Source organism: Pongo abelii, chromosome 6, assembly GCF_028885655.2.
Source record: "Pongo abelii isolate AG06213 chromosome 6, NHGRI_mPonAbe1-v2.0_pri, whole genome shotgun sequence".
NCBI lineage: Eukaryota > Metazoa > Chordata > Mammalia > Primates > Hominidae > Pongo > Pongo abelii.
This window is the reverse complement of record NC_071991.2, coordinates 135,013,672-135,033,200: the sequence shown is the minus strand read 5'-3', so window position 1 is coordinate 135,033,200 and position 19,529 is coordinate 135,013,672. Positions and strand designations below refer to the sequence as shown.

The 19,529-nt window shown below is 39.8% G+C and overlaps 1 protein-coding gene across 1 annotated transcript in view; it reads left to right on the top strand.

Moving 5' to 3' along the window:
- Positions 1-19,529, top strand: part of DGKI (diacylglycerol kinase iota) — a 456,754-nt gene that overhangs the window by 198,378 nt on the left and 238,847 nt on the right. The window contains 1 exon segment of the mRNA XM_063725794.1: positions 1,232-1,297. Within this exon segment, the coding sequence (XP_063581864.1) occupies positions 1,232-1,297 (66 nt within the window).

The following is a 19,529-nucleotide window of genomic DNA, read 5'->3' as shown; positions in this document are numbered from 1 at the left end:
CCTTGCATGTAGGAAAAATTTGAATAATTGAATATATATTAAAGTGGTTTTTAAAGGGAAAATAAGGGCTATGGCTAGACCCTACAATAGACATGTTAGAATTAGATAAAGTGTGTTTCCCCAGAAAAGGGCAAAAGAAAACAATGAGTACTTTAGGGGTATTGGTGTCAGAGGGATGAATTGTTTGTAAGTTATTAGGGCTTGCCTGCATTCCTAGTCCTGAGGATGACTTTCTTGTAATGTATCCTGAGAACCAGTGGTGAATGGCGCTGCTTGACTCTGCCCCAGGAGTGCTTGTCTACTTGGGAGGAAGAGGACTTTCTGTGTTTCCTACAGTCTGAGACAAAGATAGACCTTGAAAGCTAATCTGTAATAGCTCAAGGTGCCCAAGGATGGTTTAAACACAATACCGTTGCAAAAACATCATCGATATGCTTATATCTCTTGTCCTTGACATCTCTTGCCTTCAGCTTTTCTCTTTCTTCACTCTATCTAGTGAATAATTCTCACGTCTACGTCTTGTATTAGGAGATCTCTTTCTGAGAGTTTGATCTACATTATCTCTAGCTAGAATGTTTGGTATAGTGTCTGCCTGCCACAGATAAAGCACTACATACCTATTTGTTAAATTGAACTGGATATTGTTGTCTCAGCTTCTCGCCTTCACCTTTCCACTTTTGTTTGGATATTTCTTTTACCTGCCTCAGTTATCTCCCAGCTCAAGGTCCTCTAATATGTTCACAAATCTGCAGTGTTTGACTAGTAAGACAGTAGAGTAACAGCAATCTCGTGTGGCCACTTGCCACTAGGAAGACATGGAGGGAGGGCATGAGAAGTGGAATCTACAGATATGAAAGATCTTTGGGGCTGGAGAAGTAACTTAATTTGTCCACGTAGATTCATGTTTATTGTCAAACAAGTCATACCCATAAATATTTGTTTCTGGGCTCATCTGGGCTTAGATCATGGTTTATATAAATCAATAGTATTACCACATTAAAAAATGAATCTTGAGGTTTGCAAATTAAAACATATTCAATCAAGTGCAGTAGCTCATGCCTGTAGTTCCCACTATTCAGGAGGCTGAGATGAGAGGATTGCTTGAGCAGAGGAGTTCGAGGCTGCAGTGAACTATGATTATACCATTGCACTCCAGTGTGGGTGACAGAGCAAGACCCTGTCTATAAAAATAAATTTTAAAAAATATTCATTTAATTTTGTTTTCCCACAGAATTTTGTACGTCATCACTGGGTGCACAGGCGTCGGCAGGAGGGGAAATGTAAGCAGTGTGGTAAGGTAAGAGCCCAGCCACCTCATGACCTCGCAGGAGGCTCTGCAGGCCTCTGCAAGTAACTGAGGTAGATGAGTCCTGTCCCCAAATCCAGTGTTCACTACATCAGTTCCTTTCTGAAAGACCTTACTTGTCCAGGTCTCCTTAAGAGGCATTGTAGTTGTTCTAGAACTCACTGCATGAGGCAATGGTGTTAATAAAAAGAATTAGTACATTTTAAGATACATGGATGCATTCTTACAGTGAATTTCATTGATGATTTTTGAAAATATAACTATTTTGTGAAAATACCTTCATGAAGACAACTGGCTCATCATACTTTGGCCAGTAGCAGCAAATCAATGGGTTTGAGCAACACTACGCTCGCTAATATAAAAGTGTGTTTGGGCGGAACTGTTTAGGACAACATGGTCAGAAGCTAGAAATGTGTTTCTCCCTTGGGACATTATCCAGTTCATGGAAGAGATGTCCTTTTTATTTGTGGTTATTTATATCTACCTTGTCTGTCATCATGACTGGTTATAGGCCCCTCAGGATGCAGTGCCACTTGGAAAAGTGAGCTGGAGCAAGGGGTGGGGGTGTTATGATTGTATACTATTAAATGCCATAGATTCCATGTGTCATTGACCCCAACAGATTTGGGTTACAGCTTTTTCCAATGTACAAAGATCTACTTTAAGGATGACAGGGTCCTCTGGGAGGGTTAAACTGGTGGTGAATATCACTATAAGTAGGTATAGTGTGATTCACCACCAATTTAAATGACATTAATAGTAAGCTGATGGTCATTAGTAAAGGGAAGTTTTGATTTGGCGGAGAGCAAAATAGTTTGGGGGAAATATATTCCTAAATAATTAATTATTCCTCTGTTTGTTTATTCATGTGACTCCTTTGGGTCAAGCATTGGTGTGAGCTACCCAGTGCAGCATTCTTGACAGTAGAGCAATGCAAGGAAATATTGGCTGCCTGAGGTAGGGTTGTGGAGGGTGAGGGAGGGAGACTTGGAAAAAATTGCATTAATTTTGCTATTTTGCCCAATGCCTGGGAAGAAAATATGCTGTAACCATTGGTTACGAAGGTCTTCTCTGGAAGGCTACACACCTTAGCCTCCAGGGCATAGGCCTCCATTGTAACCAGTATTTTGTCCTCCAGTTCAGCCCGGTGGCTCTCAGTTGGTTCTCTTTTATCCTGTAAAGAGGATGAACAAAACAGGGTGAAAGCAGGGTGAAATAAAACAAAGTAAACAAGGTGGAAGGGGGAAGTGGAAAGATTTGTACTGATTCTTATTGGCCATCTTACATGTCCTGGGGAAAAGGAGGTCACACTTCTATTCTCACATGACCTTTCTCTCTTGGGTCCATCAACCTCTTCCAAGGTGTTGCCTTGGGGCTTATGTATTTTCTTTTACTTCAAGAATCATCGACTGTAACTTTCCCATAAGTGTGCATGTGTGTGTGTGTGCATGCGTGTGAGGGTAACAGTATGCTGCAGCCAGGCAGGCATAGCCATTTTTTGGGTCAGAGATGTAAAGAGTAGTAAGAATCTGGATGAATAGGCCCTTCACTTTGGAAAAATATCTTCACTGGAGCCCAGTAGCTGGCACCACCTCAATAACGTAAGCCGTAATGGAGTGGGAGGGATTTTATTAAAAGAAAATCAATAAACATTTTATACTTTGAGACAAGTGTTCCCTAGTGCCATATTGCACTCTCTTCTGGCCTCTTGTTGGCATGGTCAACTGAACAGGAAGAACTGGGCTTCCTCTACCCTGAGTTACTGTGTCTCCTTTCCTGCCAGTGTTCTCAGCCAGCCATCATGCCATGAGCACAGCTCGCTGCACGTCCGTGGTCAGTGGGGAAGTCAGTGATCCAGCTTGTCACATCATGTTTCAAAAATATTGCACTATTATAGTCATGTGTTTATAATCCAGCTTCTCCATGAATTCTTCAAGACTCAAACAATTATGGGATGGGTGGGATTGTCTCCTTGCCACATAATAAATTACCCTTCCTTGGATTCCAGCTTCCACCCTGGACAAGAAAGCTATGGCTCTATTTCCATTTATAGATTAAGTAATGAAAATTCACTCCAAACATTAGTGCTATACATAATTTTCATCAGTAGTGTTGTACATTCTTATTCATATTCATAGACTTTTAAACCTTACTCCATCCCCCATACAGACACATACACACACACACACATTATTCCATAATTTACTCATTGGGGTGGAGTGAAAAATAATTGCTTCACTTAGCAAAACTTTTTTTTTTTTTTCCCAACTGATGACTTGCAAACTTTACAGATTTTTTAGGAAGTGTTTATGGTTAAAGAGGGTTTGTGGTTTCCATTTCTACTTTTAAAATAAACAATAAAATGATGTTTGGACTGATTTTCTCTTGCCTTACATATGTGTTTGGCTGAGTGTGTGTGGCATTTAACAGAGATCAGATGAGATAACTCATGATTTAATTGCTCAGTTCCTTTAACGTTAGCCGAATGCCTCAGGCTACTAGGTTTATAACCCTTCTGCAGTTTTTCGTTGTCATTCATAGTCCTTGATTACATAAGAGTCAGGGTCAAGGCAGAAAAGAGACAAAATGCTCATGTTCAAATTATGTAATTTGATGAGAGTTTAATGAGGAGAATATTTAAAATGTGTGAAAAGCATGGGGGGTGGTGGTGGAACCACAAGAAAAAATGGAGAACACTGTGACTAATGTTAGAGAGCTGTGGTCAAGCTAAGGCTGAAGAGGTGAGGAGATGGAGAGGACCCCTTCCCAGGAGCTGCAACTTTCAGTCACAAGACTCAGCCACCCTGTGGTGACCTACAGCCTGGAGAAATAGATACCCAGTTCCACCTACCTTCATGTTCTAGTGGCCAAACCCAACAGAAACCAGAGCACAAGGGATTGTTTGATGCAATCCGTAAAAGCCAACTCTTTACAATGAGTCATTGAGTAGAGAAGGATGGAGAGTAGAACTTGAGAGGCAGATGGAATTGATCTAGCACATATTGTTTAATGCAAACCTGTAGTCAATCAATGGTTGGAGGCAGAATGCATACTTTTGCTGTAAACATGTCTCTGATCTTCACTAGATCTACACATTGCCTTCATTCAATCAAAATTTATGAAACACCAAGTTGTCTATAGTGCTTCAAAAAAATCTATATTCAAAAAATATAGTAATGATTATGGCTATTTTGACTCTTCATTTTTTGAGGGAAGCAAACATCCAAACCTAGCATTATGGTAATTGTGAAAATATGTTTGTAAATCACAACTTGAAAGCTTATCTTTTATTTATTCGTATGTAAAAGTTATAAAAATAAGCTAACTTTTTGAAAATCAAAATTTAAAAATTTCAAACATCAATTCTTGAAACCAGTTTTAAATGCAGTATACACATTGAATATCCCTTATCTGAAATTCCTGGAACCAGAAGTTTTTTGGATTTAGATTTTTTTCGGATTTTGGAACATTTGCATATACATAAGATATCTTGGGGATGGGACCCAAGTCTAAATATGAAATTCATTTATGTTTCATGCTACACTTAAACACAAAGCCTGAAGGTAATTTTATACAATATTTTAAATAATCTTGTGCATGAAACAATGTTTTTACTATGAGCTATCACATGAGGTCAGGTGTGAAATTTTCTACTCGTGGCATCATGTTGGCACTCAAAAGGTTTTGGATTTTGAAGCATTTTGGATTTTTGATTTTCAGATTAGGGATGTTCAACCTGTAATACATAGTTAAACTTTGTCTACATTTTTTATACGTTCAGTTCCTGTATTAGGCTGTTCTCATGCTGCTGATGAACACATACTCGAGACTGGGCAATTTACGAAAGAAAGAGATTTATTGGACTTACAGTTCCACGTGGCTGGGGAGGCTTCACAATCATGGTGGAAGGCAAGGAGGAGCAAGTCACATCTTACGTGAATGGTGGCAGGCAAAGAGAGAGCTTGTACAGAGAAACTCCCGTTTTTAAAACCATCATAGCTCATGACACTCATTCATTATCACAAGAACAGTGCAGGAAAGACCTGCCCCCATAATTCAATCACCTGCCACCGGGTTCCTCCCATGACATGTAGGAATTGTGGGAGTTACAATTCAAGATGAGATTTGAGTGGGGACACAGCCAAACCATATCAGTTCCCTAACCAAACATGCTACATTAATATGAATTATTTGTCCATAAATATTATGTATTTTCATATATTGTTTAAATAGCATGCAGTATTTATTAAATGGGAAAACGTCAAAACTACTCTTTATTTGTAGTAAATATTGTTAAAAACTAACTTGAGAATGAACTTAGGGTGCAATATGTAAATTATACACAAAAATGCCAAAGTGTTTAAAACTAGTTCATGGGAGTGCAGTTGGGATATTACATGGGTAATGAAAGGGATTATGGAGTACAAAAATAATGGAAAATACTGACTTGGGCCTTTCAGGAGTGTCCCCTTATCAACTTAAAGCAATGTATTCTACTATTCTGAAAATGTGTACCCTGGGAGTTAAGGTTAAGGACAAGGAAGGGAAGTTTAAGGGTGAGGATCCATGCACTGGTTGGGCAGGTTTGGTTATTTGCCTGTCTGTGTGTTTGTGCAGCTATAGCAAAGGAAACCTCTCCCAGTAGCCTCAGGAGGATTATGAGTAGATAGAGAGGGGGCAGTACAAGGGCAAGGAATTCAGGATGCTCCACAAAGCCCCTGCCCACATGACTGCTGGAAGCCTGGCCCTTCTCCCCTTGGCTGAGTATCAAGAAAGGGGACAAGGACAACCACCGTTCTACTCTCTGCTCCTATGAGTTTTGACTATTTTAGATTTCTCATACTAGTGGTATCATGTAGTGTTTGTCCTTCTGTGTCTGTCTTATTTCACTTAAGCGTAATATCCTATAGATTCGTCCTGGGAGGGGGAAATGGGGAATTATTAGGCAAAGGGCACAAAGTTTCAGTTATGCAAGCCGAGTAAGTCCTAGAGATCTACTGTACACCACAGTGCCTGTAATTAACAATACTGTGTTGAATACTTCAAAATTTCCTGAGAGGGTTGTACTGTTAAGTCTTCTCACCACCAAAAAAAAAAAAACAACAAAAACTAATAATAAATAAACAGGGCAGGAAAAGATTTTTGGAGTAATGGATACGCTTTTGGCATGGATTGTGGTGATTCATGGGTGAATACTTATCTCCAAACTCATCAAATTGTATACATGAAGTGTGTATAGTTTTTTAAAGTAAATTATACCCCCAAAGAATTTTTTTTAAAAGGAAAGAGGATGGGGGCTAAGGGGTCCTTGCTGCAGTCCCCAGTTTTCATCTGTAGAACCATTTTACTACTGTCGTTGCTCCCTGGGTCTTTAGGTGTGGTCACTATCCTGGTCATCACAGCAAATACAGTGCCCTGGTCACTCTGGGGCCCTTTGTTCTTTCTTCAGTAGTTCCCGCCCACCCGTCTACCTTCTTCTGGCTGCTGCTGCTGGGCCTGCTGGTACTTGTGAACCCAGAGGACCTACATGGGGAGCAGAGGCCCAAACCTCAGGCCAGGGTGGCAATGAGGACACTTCCTGTCATGGTGTTCAGGTCCCAGGTACCCAGGCAAATGACCCCTTTGCCCCCTGATCGTGATGGGGGACATGGTCCAAAAAGTTCCAGGTACGCAAGGTCCCAGTCCCAAAAGGTTCTAGGTACACAAGCAAATGGCCTCTTTGTCCCCTGATCAGATGGTCCTCAGAGACAAATGGCTTCCGTCCTTCTTCCTCACTTCCTCAGCAGGGCTGATTCTGCTTCTTACATATTTACCCTCCTTTTTGGAGAATCTGGCCCAAGTCATGTGTCTCATGATAAATCTCCGGTTTTGATTCCAGTCTTTTTAAGGGACTGATCTCATCGCATATTTCATATGTTCTTGCTCTCTCTTTGTTGCTGAATTTGATTGAAGTATAAACTAGATATTATCAAAATGAACAAACAATCAGAAAAGCAAATCCAAACATTTTTGAAATCTTTGTGTTCTTCTCCTATTTAGGATTACTGTCAGATAGATGAGATCATATATGTAAAGCAGTGTATGGTAAATGTGTACCTCATATTTGGATGCCAGTTGAGGAGAGCTAGTTTCTTCATGAAAAGCAAATCAATTATAGGCTATGTACAAATAATAAAAAATTTAGTATTTTTTAAGAGAGAAATTAGAAACATACAGCTTCTCTGCCTTTTAAATTAATAAGGCATATAAAACTGAGAAATTATAAAAATATATAAATATAACATAATAAATATCTCTGTATAAAATATATAATCAATGTGTTATAGTTATTTACATATGTATATATGTGTATATATGTGTATCTATGTGTGTACATATATATATCTGTGTGTGTACATACGTGTGTGTGTGTATATATATACAGTTATTCTTGCCAGATAAGAGACTGAAAATTCATAAAAAGGCAAAAGTTATTTACATATGTATATATGTGTATATATGTATATATATCTGTGTGTGCACCTATATATCTATGTGTGTACATATATATGTATATGTGTGTGTGTGTGTGAGTGTATATATATATATATATATATATCGTTATTCTTGCCAGATAAGAGACTGAAAATTCATAAAAGGACAAAAATAAAAAAAAGAAGCATTGGGGAAATGAAGAAAATAATGACATTTAAGATAAAAATTGGAGGAGGAACATGAACAAAATGTATATGGAGAGGAAAGAAGAGACGAAGAAGTGGAAGGTGAGAAGCAAAGGGACAGAAAGGTCCAGAGAGTCACCAGCAAATGAGTAAGAGTATCTGGAGAATGAAAAGGAGGAGTTCTGAAGCCACCAAGCTGATATTTACAAGCTGAGCTGTGCTCATTCCTGGGACACACTGGGATTCCCTAGGGCAGGCAGGCTTGGAAAGGGGTAAGGGAAGCAGTTCCCAAATCCTCATTCACCATTTGTCTCTTTATTAAAACCTGAATCTGACCTGCCTGAGAACACTTTTGTGATTCCTGTGCTGACCTCCCTTTCCAAATTGCCTTTCTTCAATCCGCTTATGACGGAAATCATTCTTCTCAGTCTTTGCCCCAGATGTAAAAGCCTAGGAATGTCAGACAGACATATGAAATATTGATGTCAGAAAAAAATCTCCTTTAATTAAAAAAAACAATGAAATGAAATATGATTTCAAGGAAGAAAAAGAAGTGATATAAAATTCTCTCTTGTTAAAGAAAAAGCATGTTTATATATTCTTTAAATTGACCACCACAGTGATGAGCAAAGCCAGTGCTTAGTTTATTTATAATCCAGGCAGAGAAATATGAGCTGAATAGTTAGCTGAGAAGCAAAAATCAAAGTTCTGCTGGTTAATAATTGGAGCTTTCACTCCCTGTAGGGCAGGATTAATCCAAAAGTACATCCACAGTTGATTAAACAAGTCAGGTAAGTCTAAAAGTACCTTCAAGTTGGTTTAACAGTTGGTTAGGAAAGTTTTTTATTTTGATGAAGGTCTAGTAAACAGGTATAATTCTTGTTTATTAGTTTCAGCTGGTTAAAAGCAATTTTGGTTTAAACACAGCATTCCATTTTGATATCTAGTAGGCAAGTGGTATTGTTGAGAGGACAGTTTTCCTTTTACATGGAAAATGTTTCCTTTTTCATGGTCTTGTCCAATAAAAAGATAGGCATATTATTACCTTTTCAGATCCAAACCATTATTTTAGCTCACGGTTCCCAAGATACGGACTCTGAGTTGAGATTTATGTGCATGAAGTTTATTAAGTGATCTCAGGAGTGACACTGATGGGGAAGTAAAAGCACCAGGACTGGGTAGAGGGAGACGTTGAACTATGGGGCAGTCACAACAGAGGCCTTAGCCAACTCCACGGGGAACTGGAAGAGCCCTTCAGAGTTGCCCGGCCTTGACCTTGGCCTTGACCCACAACTGGGCGAGGGCTGTCCTTGGCTGATGTCTTCGTTCATTGCATTGCTATAAAGCAATACCTGAGGCTGGGTAGTTTATAAAGAAGAGAGGATTATTTGGCTCACAGTTCTGTAGGCTGTACAAGAAGCATGGCACCAGCATCTGTGAGGGCTTCAGGAAACTTCTGCTCATGGTGCAGGGGGAAGGAGGAGCCCTAAGTGTAGAGATCACATGGCAAGAGAGAAAGAAAAGGGGTGCCAATGTCACCCAACAATCAGATGTCACTGGAACTAATGAGAGAGAATTCACTCATTGCTGTGAATGCAGCACCAAGCCACTCATAGGGGATCTGCCTCCATCACCCAAACACCTCCTAACAGTTCCCACTTCCAACACTGGGGATCAAATTTCAGCAGGAGATTCTAGAGGGGACAGATATCCGAGCTGTATCAGCTCAAGTGACTCTTTCAGGCTCAGGGCAATTCCTGAAGATGGGAGGGTGACTCATTTGAAGACCTTCAGCTTCCAGGACTCCTCTCAACTGAGGGAATGAGATGAGTGGCTCAGGCCTGAAGCAGAGTTATCTGGGTGGAAAGCCACAGTATTCAATACTGTCCACTCCTGGTGCTACTCAGAATCCCTTGTTTTGTATCATACATTTTTAGAGCAGCTCTTCCAGGGTTCTGATTGGTTGTATTTCCTGGGAAACTTAGAAGAGGAAGGATATGGGATAAACTATAGTCCCCATGGTTGCAGCTGGTCTTACCTCTGCTACTGATATTTGTCATCTCTCTCCTCAACCACTTATCCTGGATTCGTCTCACTTTCAACTAGTGCTTCTGGTTTAGGTGACCTACCTGGTAGGGGGACTAAGGCCGTCATCTCTCAGCAATCTGATTCCCTGGTCTTGGTTGCTGCAGTTGTCTATTTATTATTAAAATTGTTCATAGCATTACAAAGCCTGTCCCAGTGGATTTCCTGGTTACCAGATGTATTCTTCCAGCTTCTGTTGTCAGGTAACACCTAGATCTGTGCCTAACGATCAGGATCAATTACTCCTGTCAGGATGCTGGCTCCTTTCTGTGCCTGCTAGTCTCTTAACACAAAAATTCCAAAGTAACTGGGTGCAGCGGTAGCTTAAAGTTTAGGAGCTTCCTGTTATGTCCCATGATGAAGAAATTATCCGTCTGGGATTTAGACCCTCAAATCCCGGAGCTCTGGGGACCAGAAGCACAAACTCCCCAAGTGGGCCGCAGTAGGCATAGCCACTCACTGGTTTCTGTATTTCTGTATTTTGTCATGGAGACACAGCACCATAAAATGATCATAGATTTAGTGAGTAAACATATTGAGTCTGGTGGATGGTGCTCATAGGATATTTTCTCAAAGCTGAAGTCAGTGTTATATTTTCAAAAGATTATTCCATCTCTCTGTCAGGCCTGCATCTTCTGGATGGTGTAGGCCGTAATAGGTCCAGTGGATCTCATGGTCACACAGCCGCTTCTGCACCTCTATGCCATAAAATAATTTCCTTGGTCTGACACAATGTTGTGCAGGATCCTATGTTCGTGGGTCACACATTTCATAAGCCCTTGCATAGTGGTGCTGACTGAGACCCTGAAGAAGGGAGAGGTAAGCCCATATCCTGAATATGCATTGATTCCAGTCAAGATGAGTTGCTGCCCCTTCTAAAGTGGAGGCGGTTCAGTGTAATCAGTTTGCCTCAAAGTAACTGGTTGTTCTCTCTGAGGGATGATGCAATATTGGATTCTCAGTTTTGGTGTCTTTTGCTGGCAGGTTAGAAATTCAGCAGTGGCAGGAGCCAGCTCAGTTTTGGTGACTGGCCACCCATGCTATTGGACCCACATATAGCATCCATCACTCCACCATGGGTACTGCACTTATAAGCCCATTGCACCATCCATCAATGGGCTGGCTGATGACACAGTATGGTACCTGCGTTGTGTCTAAGATTTTAGTTCTTACAAAGGGAATGCTCTCTGGTAGGAATTAATGTGCAATATCAGGATTTTTCACTCTTTGTACTTACTTTCATATGTCCTTCCATATACCTCTTCCCTAGACCTCCTGTTTCCCTCCAGGGCCCTGGCCAACCAGCCATGCCATTTATCACTGCCTGTGCATCATTATATATTCTTATGTCAAGCCACCTATCTTTTCACATAAATGGGATGACCAGTTTCTTCACCTGAAGTTATGCCTATGAGGAGGACTTATTATTCTTGTCTCTAGGGCCCACTCCTGAGTAGGCTTCAGTGCAGCAGTAGTTTACTTTTGGCCTGGATGTATATACCAAGTTGATCCATGCATGAACCAATCTCAGCATTTTCCTCTTTGAGCTCGTCATTCAGTACTCCCATTTTTCCAGAGGTGAGTTGAATGAGAGACCTGGTACTGTAATAATAGTGGATAATGTGGGTGATCTGAGCCACCTACTCGTGCATCCCTGGTACTGCTTGTTCCAGATCTCAGATGGTCCCACTTACTGTAACAATGGATTAAGGCTGGGCTCACTCAACCTTATGACGTAGTGATCTGACAGAACTCAGCTCATGACACCTGGTGATTAATGGACAGGTATTTCTCCACCACAGCACAATAACCTGCCAGAAAATATTTTTGAAAAGTATATAGTTCCCTCTTGCAGAGAGCACAACCTTGTTTCAGAATCCTAGAGTCTGTGTTGATTTTCCTATTGGTGCTTGTTATAAACATCACAGGGCATCTTTCTCCTTCTCTAAATTTCTAATCACATGGAGTGACAGGGATTCTTTCATTGCAGGCTGGACCTGCTGCAGCACGTTTCATGCTCTGGGCCCCATTCTAAGCTGGCAGCATTTAATGTCATCCAATAAATGGATCACATTCCTAAATGTGGAATATGCTGCCTCCAGAACCCAGAAAGGCCAAATAAAGTGCTGTGCTTCATTCTTAGTGGTTTAAATTATGAAATGCAATAATTTTTTCTTCAGATTGGAAAGGATATTCTAGCATACCTTGGACTACTGACCCCTAGAAGCTTCATTGACATGTGGGACCCCTGCCTCTTCATAGGGCTCATCTCCCACCTTCCTTCTCACCAGGACCTCCGATGTACCTCCCACTTCTTGCTCATCTGCTTTAATGTGATGCCACTGATATGGTGGACCAAATGATGTTCTACAGAATGTTCACACAGTTCCGGTTCCTTTGCATTATATCTGGATAACATTCAGAAGAGTTGAAAGCCCTGGTAGATGCCTGTAATAATGTACTGTTAACCCTGAAAGCACTTGCAGATAGTTTTGAATTCGCCTTTCAGAGAGGGATGGAAAAAGTTCATTTCCCAAATCAGTGGCCACATGTCATGTACTTAAGGCTGAAATATTCCAAATTTGGCACAGTGGCTGCAAATAGAGTATACTAAGTTGAATTTGTGATATTCAGGCACCATTCTCCAGTCTTTGTCCAGTTTTGTAGGATCTCGGCTGGTGAATTAAATGGGGATATGTTGGAGTACACCACCTCTGCCTCCTGCCTCCTTTAGTCTTTAAGGGTGGCACTTAGATAATTTTGGAAACATAAACACAATACCATCATCAGAGCTTTCAAAATTAATATAAATTTAATGCCTATTACTTCTTAAGAATGTGACTTGATTTTGATTTTGTTATGGCTAGAAGGATGGTTTGAAGCTTTCCCTTGGGCTTTCTCTTACACAACAGACCAAGAAACCAGTCTTGGGGTTGTGCCAGTTTCCAAGTCTGTTTACTCCACTTACACAATTGAGGACAAGCGAAATTAATACTGATGGATTTGTGGAACCAGTAGACTCTCTGAAAACCAGCCCTGGTCTAGGACTCCTGCTTTTTTTTTTTTGGAGAAAGAGTTTTGCTCTTGTTGCCCAGGCTGGAGTGCAATGGCGCGATCTCAGCTCACCGCAACCTCTGCCTCCTGGGTTCAAGCAATTCTCCTGCCTCAGTGGCCCAAGTAGCTGGGATTTCGGGCATGCATCACCACGCCCAGCTAATTTTGTATTTTTAGTAGTGACAGTCTTTCTCCATGTTGGTCAGTCTGGTCGTGAACTCCCGGCCTCAGGTGATCCGCCCACCTCGGCCTCCCAAAGTGCTGGGATTACAGACATGAGCCACTGTACCCAGCTGGACTCCTGCTTTTTGTTTGTTTGTTTAACTGGGCCTCATGTTTGTTTGTTTGTTTGTTTATTTATTTGAGACAGAGTCTTGTTCTGTTGCCCAGGCTGGAGTGCAGTGGCATGATCTCGGCTCACTACAGCCTCTGCTCCCCAGGTTCAAGCAATTCTCCTGCCTCAGCCTCCTGAGTAACTGGGACTACAGGCGTGCGCCACCACGCCCGGCTAATTTTTTTGTATTTTTGTAGAGACGGGGTTTCACCATGTTGGCCAGGATGGTCTTGATCTCCTGACCTCGTGATCTGCCCGCCTCGGCCTCCCAAAATGCTGGGATTACAGGTGTGAGCCACCACGCCTGGCCTGTATCTTTATTTTAATAGGGGACCATTAGATACCTGGTGCTGCTTCATACCCAGGGTATACACGTCAACTTGTACACTTGTCCATTAGTCTTTAGAATATTTGGACATTTCTCTCTCTTCTCAGTGTACAACTACCCAAGTTAATGGATGTAGGTCCTTTTAGTTAAAGACCAGAAAAGTGTTACCATAGAGTCTTGCTGTGTTGTTGTAAGATTCTTCTCCTGGGGACTTACCCTCTCCTTCAATCAATGGATTCTGTCTTTGAAAACTGGCTTAGGTCGAGAAACAGAGCAAAAGATTATGACTTTTTATTGCAACATCTGCCCTCATCTCTCTTGATCATCCATTCTTGATGTCTTCTGATTCTATTAATTGAGTAATATCTATTTTATCTGATAATCTATCTTTCTTGTAGGGATGTCATGCTATGTTAACCATTTCCATAGCTCTCTAGGTCAAGTCTCCTTGGCTGCAACTTCAATCTTACAATAAGTGCACCCACTTTGTTTTGATGGTTTAGTGCTATTATTTTAGAATTCTATATTCCAGTTACTGTCAGAGTGCCCAATCTGTAAGGCGTTTCCTAGCATCAGGGCTAACCTACGAGGGAGAGCCACCTCTGAACATCCCAATAATGTTGGTGCTCTTCTCACCAGCACATTTCTTATTGCTTTGGTAAATGGAGTGTCCTTTGGGCCTCTGGCAGATCATAGTCAACTGATGGGCTTTTCAGCTGTACCTAATATAGCAGCTTTAGCCTGCCTAGTTCTGAGATTTGGTTTGCTTCTTCCTCTGTCACAGCAATTCGGGCATTTCTACTTTACTTAACATGGGTCATTTTTTTTTTGTTCAAGTTTTCAAGAGCCACCCTGGTGTTATCATCATCTTCTAGGGTTCTTGATGATGTGTTAAATCCTCTATTATAGATGAGGGCTCCCACAATGGGAAATTCTCCTTTATCCAACTGTAAATTCTGCCCTTTTTCATCCTTCACCCTCAGGATCCAGTCCCCCACACTCTCCCATTCCTGCTAGAACATATTGATTAGGTCCTGCAGCTAGTTCTTTTGAGATGTAGTTTTTTTCACTCTTAGCAGCCTCTTCACCTTCCCTGATCAGGCACATTGCTCTGCAAAGATTATTAGATAATTTGAGATACTACTGGGAAGAGTAGATGTACTAAAACCCCAAAGTGAAGTCAAAACTATTTCTAGAGAGCAGACTCTTTTCTCCCTCTAAGGCATATATTACATGCTAATGTCACCTTGACATAAATTCATGAAGCAAGGAGGGGCACAATCAGTAATTCTGGGAAATTTTGAAGTCTTCTTCTCAGTTGTCTGGGAGCTAGTATAGCAAAATAGTCTATGTTTACACAAAAAGGAAGTGTAGATAATTCTACCGGCAGAAGAGCATTTTCCGCAATCAACGAGCTAACGGTAAAGAGTAAAGACAATTATTTCCTGTAATGTCGCACCATCGGCAAGGTTATATGTTAGGTGGCGTAACTGATTTGTCATTTGTAACTCTGTTAACATCAATCCTATCTTTCAAAAATATTTAAACTATTTTAGCTAGTCTTTTTTTTTTCTCAAAAAAAACCCCCTGCTTTGTGAATATTATTAGCATTAAAATGATAATTTTTATTGGTAAGTTTATTATGAGTTAATCAGAGGCGGAAATTAATTTTCATGGATCAACGCTATAATAATGATAGCTAGTTGCCTCACTAAAATAATACTTTCATAAAAGAAACCTTCTGGTGTTCTAGGACAAAGATATAAACCCAACACGTAAAGGTTCATATATGGTTTTGGCCTTATTGAATATAGCACTAATTATCTGAAAAAAATATTTCTGTCTTAATATCAGGATAGTCATAGCAATATGAAATATAAATATTATAGCTAAAAATAGTTAATGTAAATTAAAATGTACAAAAGTTGCCATTGTTATAGGTGTCTATCTCAATTCCAAGGTCTTGGGTTAAGTTGTCTACTTCCACGAAGGCATCTGCTTCTGAAATGAAAAAATCGTGGAAGCTATGCCTTAGTTGTTTCATACAGCATGACACATTTGTGGTAAGAGTTGTTAAGTTGTACTGAGAATCTTGTGCCTTAAATTTTTGATGTTTTTCCCCAGAAGACTGAATGATCTATAGCCCGCAGCAGGAGCCTTCAGATAAATGAATGGAAAAAGCAAAACCTTTCTCAGGATGATGGGGGTGATTGGCTTTGATTAATAATATATTGTGATTACCAACAATATTAGAATGGAGGAATTTAGAATACAGAGGGGTAAAAAATGTCAATCTATGGGCATAAATCCTTGATTCCCCTGGAACAGGAAAATATTATAGACAGTAAGGGCACTGACAAACTTTCAGAGTCATTAATGCCATAAAAGATATTGTAATTAAATCCAAGAGACAAGCATTTAGATTTTTCAAAGACGATTCTAATAAAGTAACTATCTAGATTCACCTAATTTGCAGCACTGTCAGAAATTATGAAGATATTGTTTACCATAATCCGATATAGATGAATATATATGTTTACATTTTGAAGATCTTAAATATTTATAACAATTTTAAGACTAGTAAAATTTGTATAGAAAATTTAGGAAATTTAGATAACTTAGGTTTTCTATGGGTAAATAAATCCTAGTTTTGCAAAGTCTAGAATATTATGCTACCATTTTTACACTGTGAGAAAACTATGGAAAAGGCATATTATCAAACCAGCCTAATTTTCAAGGATTCACATTAGTCACATTACCAGGCAAGGGTACACATATCAGGGGAAAACTGGGCTGAATAATTTGTTGAAGGAAAAAGCCAATAATTTGTGTATGCATTAGGGAGTTGGTTTATGGTGGGTTTTGCTGGTTAAAAACTGAAAGCTACACTCTGGATAAGACAGATATAGTCCATAAGTCAGTAGATAGTTGGTTAAAACAAATGCCATTTTTTATCACCGGAAAAAGAGTTTTCAACTAGGTTGGTGTGGGTCTGTACCTGGGTCACGTGAAGGTCTCAGTTACTTATCTACTTCTACGGGTGGAATGCCCAAACATCACAGTTGTTTGTCAACTTCGGAGGGTTGAAAGCGGTTACATTGAAGCACCACAACCAGTTTGAGGTCTTCTAACAAAGTGAAAATGGAAAAATTTTCTTGACACTGGTGTGTACCAAATCACTGTGTTATTGCTATCCCATAGGATACCTTTATATGTGGTCCAACAGTTTCATCTTAAAATTTTCATCTTATTTTGCTAGAAATTTAACTTTGCCATTAATTAAACATATGATAAACATTTTAGAGATGAAATATAAAATATATAAAAGTACTTTTTTTTTCAAAAATCATAGGAAGTATTTGTGTAGAAATGTTTGGAGTTCTGTGTTTTAAGATAAATATTAATGAAAGCAAATTGAGTCGTCTTATTTTATAATTCCATGGGTTTGTCCTTTGTAATACTTTATGAGCCTTGGACACGCTAGTGGATATGGAGAGGTTTATTTTGTTGTTTAAAGTTTTGGAGGCAGGAGGAATATCAACTCTTGTGTTGGATCAAATCAAATCAAATAGGGAATCAGCCTATGGTCAGAATATTCTCTCACCCCAAACAAAGTTAAATACAGAAATAATGAAATAAATTCAGCTTATTTTAAATCAAGCCCCTTTTTTCTGGTTTCGGCCAAGGCTGTAAAACTGAGTGCCATTTGGTACCTACCCTAGATGGCAGAAGAAGTCAGAAGGCAACAAAACTTTAGTACTCAGAATAAATCTGGTTTAAACTTTATTCCAAAGGCTCAATTTGATTGAAAAATCCCAAAGAACAAAAAAAGACCTTATTCCTCAATGTTCTTGGTATTTTAAATCCTGAAGTCAGTTGGATCCAAAGCATCTGTCCTCCCATCCCTGTTTTCCTCTTTGACAGTACTGAACTAAACAGCTCTTAAAAATCATAGTCAGTTGAACTTCAATCAGGGCATCAGTCAGTACCATATTAGCAGATTTGGGCCAACATTTAAAAATGAGTAATTTGGAATCCGGTTCATTTTGGCATGCTGAGAGCCTGGCCAGAGTCTTCCTATAGCAGGTGGTTTAATGGGAACTTGGTCCATGAAGGCTCTGATGTGCTTCTATTTATGTCTCTGTGTTAGATGATAAGCCCGAAGCTATGGTTGCTGTGAGTCTGCCAGACAAGAATCTAAAACAAAGCACAGAGTTGATTACCACCAGGCTCATTGCCAAGGGTCCTGCCACAATACTGCATAAGTGTAGTGCCCAGTGCCCCAATTGTGATTGGCCTTATTGTTTGTTTCTAGTATCGGTCTGGCTGTTAGTACCACAGTGTATTGTATCTACTCTCTCCCAGAAACCAGAGGGCTAATATTTAGTAGTGAGGTGGGGCTAGATACACTCACCCTGTATCATTGAGTAAAGCATCACTTAGTCACATATTAGACACCAGAAAGCTTTCTCGGTGAGATGGTGGAAGAGGTTCTTGTTCATAGATCTTGGCAATAAAAGCATTCCTTAGCTTTATATAAACACACATTAAATACATAAGTAAGTAAAGTGTTATAAAGAGTTTTAAATGCATGGCCTCATTTGATGCTTATAACCACTTAGTGGTATAGGGGAGGTTTGTATTATTTTTCCCATTTTCACATGAAAGAGGAAGTTACAAGAGTTAAGTGATTTGCCTAAGATCACTCAGCCAACCAGAAGATCCAAGAATGGTTCTGAGCTTTGCCGTCTCTGCTTAGCTTTTGTTTGATGCACAGCCATCTGATATCTAAGTGGAGAGAATGGTGGCCTGGTGGTTGCTTTTAAGACTTATAATGATACATTTAAAACCGCAACATTTAGCAGACCTCTAGTCGTGGCTGCTACTGCTGTCTTGCCACAAATTCTACTGTACTGATTTTTATCCATGCCGCATTTTAATATTGTGGGCTCAAAAATGAACATTGGAATCCTACCATCTTTGCAGTGTCTGTAGGGGTTAGTTTTTTTGCCTGGAAGGATGCTGTGAGGAAACATATTTTCAGGTGGCTTGAGTAAGACTTATCATGTCTGGATAGCATGAAGTTTGTAATTAGATCATGATAGAATAGCAGCAACTTTTTGTTCAATTAATCAGAAAATATCATGGCATGGCTATGATGTTCAAAGAACTATGCCAAGTTGCTAAGAACTATACAAGGACTGACTGCCTTCAAAGAACTTGTAGTTCCATTGGAGAGATAATACATGTGCACACAAAATAACCAGCCACATAGGGCAGCTATTTATAATGGCAAGGGTAGGTACGAGGCAAGGCAAGCCTGTACAAGGACAGATCACAGTGAGTTGAGGTGATTTTGGAAGACTCTTGTAGATTTTTTAGTGGAAGCAAAATTTAGATACTGTATATGAAATGGGGGTAGGTTTCTAGATGGTATGTTGGGAGTGAAGAAACAGCTAAAAAAAATAAATAAATAGAACTATAAAAGAATAAAACATATTGTGGATATGAGTAGACCTGTCTCACTATGGACAGGAATTTATAATGCAAAGGAGTGGAAGATAGATGTCAGAAAATTGATGGGAAGATTATGGATGGCCCTGAATACCTGCATGAAGAGCTTATTCTGTTAATCTGTAAGGAAAGAAGTGTCATTCAAGTATTTTGAATGGGAGGCAGAAACTTAGAAAGCATCATTTCACCTGGTGGCAGTGCCTAGGATAGAGTGAGGAATAAAGGGAGAAACAGACTACCAGTGGAGGC